The sequence below is a fragment of the Myotis lucifugus genome, unplaced genomic scaffold (genome assembly GCF_000147115.1).
Source record: "Myotis lucifugus unplaced genomic scaffold, Myoluc2.0 scaffold_549, whole genome shotgun sequence".
NCBI classification, from domain to species: domain Eukaryota; kingdom Metazoa; phylum Chordata; class Mammalia; order Chiroptera; family Vespertilionidae; genus Myotis; species Myotis lucifugus.
The window spans coordinates 254,869-257,531 of record NW_005871597.1 but is presented as its reverse complement, the minus strand read 5'-3'; the positions used below and the strand labels follow the sequence as shown (position 1 = coordinate 257,531).

Here is a 2,663-nt window from a genome sequence, read left to right as displayed (position 1 = left end):
TTTTTGTGCACCGGGCCTCTACTAATTACTATAAGAATACATAGTTTACTCCTGTCTTCTCCATACAAGAAAACCATTTTTTAAAAAGTACCTTTCCTGCTCAGCCAGTGTGGCTCAGTGATTGAGTGTCAACCCATGAACTAAGACAGTGGTTGGCAAACTGTGGCTTGGCAAACCGTGGCTTGCGAGCCACATGCGGCTCTTTGGCCCCTTGAGCCAAAATACCGGCTCTTCCACAAAATACTGACTTCTGCGCATTGGGCCACGAAGTTTCAATCGCACTGTACATGCGCGCCCACACATGGTATTTTGTGGAAGAGCCACACTCAAGGGGCCAAAGAGCCGCATGTGGCTCGCGAGCTGCATGTGGCTCGTGAGCCGCGGTTTGCCGACCACAGAACTAGGAGGTCATGGATTGATTCCCAGGCAGGGCACATGCCCAGATTGTGGGCTCAATCCCCAGTAGGGGGCATGCAGGAGGCAGCCAATCAATGATTCTCTCTCACCATTGATTTTTCTGTCCCTCTCTCCCTCTTCCTTCCTCTCTCTGAAATCAGTAAAAGAACATTTTTTTTAAAAGTACCTTTCCTGGTTAGAATACTCTACTTTCTGGGAGTTTAGAAGAGAATATGCCCATCTAGTCAGTGGTAGCCCATGCCAAGGGGCTGCTATAGCAAAGGTTTTTAACCGCATAGAACCTCAATGTATCCTTACCTTCCATGCCCATCACAGGCCTAGACCCATGTGTTTGTGCAGAGAATATCTTAACATATAAAAAGCCAGTGTCCCTAACAACCAAACGACCAGAACGACCAAACGGCTGGTGGCCATGAGGTGGCATTGACCACTTCTCTGTCCCTCCCCCCCAACCACACCCCCTGCGAGTGGGGGCGGGATGGGACTGGCCACTGGCCTCTTGGTCCCTCCCCCCTGCCCACAGGCTCGGATGGATCAGCGATGGTGAACAGGGAATCAGGGTGGGTGGCAGGAGGACCAGGTTGGCTGTCAGGCTGTTGGGATCACCAGCTCATCCCCTGCTGCTGGGGGCTCAGGCCTGCGGGAAAGCGGGCGCTGGCACTTCACCTCCATGCGCGTGCGCGGGGCCACCACTGATGGGACACACTGCCCACTTGGGGCTGCTCAGGCCGGGCCGGGTAGGTCACGGGCGCGCCCTGCAGCCTCTGTCAGTGCCTCAAGCCCCAGCAGCAGTGGCAGCAGCGCGTGAGCAGCCGGAGCAGGCAGCACGTTCCATCAGTGGCCGGCCCAGTGAGCTGGTGATCCCAATGGCCTGACAGCCCGATGGCAGAGGCAGCGTTCAGCCTGGGGACTGGCGAACTGGCAGAAGATGACCCTGATCGCAGGAGGCTAGGCTTAGGGACCCTACCCGCATGATTTAATTGTGCGCTGGGCCTCTAGTAAGCAAATAACTGCATAAGCCCTTGTTTTTGTATTTTGTTGTGTGTTTTTGGGGGGATGAGATTATACTTTTTCTAAATTATTTCAGTTTATTTTTTTCTTTAAATTGAATTTATTGGGGTGACAGTGGTTAACAAAATTAGGCAGGTTTCAGGTGGGCAGTTCCACAACGCGTCATATGTGCATTGTATTGTGTGCTCACCACCCCAGTGAGCCTTGTTTTAAAGAACTTTTATCTCAAGTGGGCGGAGGGGGCGCAGATGGACACAGTTAAAATATTTGAAATTAGTCTGTTGTTATAGAGTGTTTTGATCATGTTCTTGATGAATTTTGGATGCAGTCTTCTTTGAAAACATATTCATGATAAAGTGTTTTTCTGAAGATTGTTTTTCAGCAAGGGACAACAAAACTCAGTGTAGAAAAGAACAAAACTTCTATTACAAGTGACATTGGTATGCAGTTTTTCGACCCAAGGACTCAAAATATTTTATTCAGCACAGACTATGAAACTCATGAGTTTCATTTGCCAAGTGGAGTGAAAAGTTTGAATGTTCAAAAAGCATCTACGGAAAGGGTATGTTTTATTTTCTTTGCTTTATTAATGGAAGAGAGTTACTGTCCAAAGCAGCGATTTTCAACCTTTTCATCTCATGACACACAAACTAATTACTAAAATTCTGCAGCACACCAAAAAATATATTTTTTGCTGATTTGACCAAAAAATAGATATAATTTTGATTCATTCCCATCAGACAGCTTTATTGTGTTGGCTAATGTCATTTTTTTATTTGACAGTATAAGGGAAAAGAGGTTAGTGCCCCTGGCTAAATAGTTGGGTATTGCATGTTTTAAAGATTCGTGCAGCACACCAGTTGAAAATCGCTGCTCTAAAGGTACAAATTGGGAGGGGAGTTTTACTGTTTTATGTGGCATGAAAGAAATTTCAGAACAATGAGAAGGACAAATTCTAGGTTTGTCATTATCTAGGTTATGTGATCAAACATGAATGAAAACACTTGCCTTTCATATGCATGGTAAAACTACTATTTCTCTGTCTCTGATAATATTCACTTTAACTTTGTAACTCTTTTCACTGCTTTTTTTAAATATTCAGATTACCAGCAATGCCACTAGTGATTTAAATATAAAAGTTGATGGACGTGCTATAGTGCGTGGAAATGAAGGAGTGTTCATTATGGGCAAAACCATTGAATTTCACATGGGTGGTAATATGGAGTTAAAAGCAG

At 45.7% G+C, this 2,663-nt stretch overlaps 1 protein-coding gene across 1 annotated transcript in view; it reads left to right on the top strand.

Moving 5' to 3' along the window:
- Window positions 1-1,804: 1,804 nt before the first annotated feature.
- SGCB (sarcoglycan beta) overlaps window positions 1,805-2,663 on the top strand; it is a 7,115-nt gene continuing 6,256 nt past the window's right edge. Inside the window, exons 1-2 of the mRNA XM_023745485.1 lie at window positions 1,805-1,990; window positions 2,531-2,662. Coding sequence (XP_023601253.1) covers window positions 1,871-1,990; window positions 2,531-2,662 — 252 coding nt within the window. The 5' untranslated portion in view covers window positions 1,805-1,870. The remainder of the gene's footprint in view (window positions 1,991-2,530; window position 2,663) is intronic.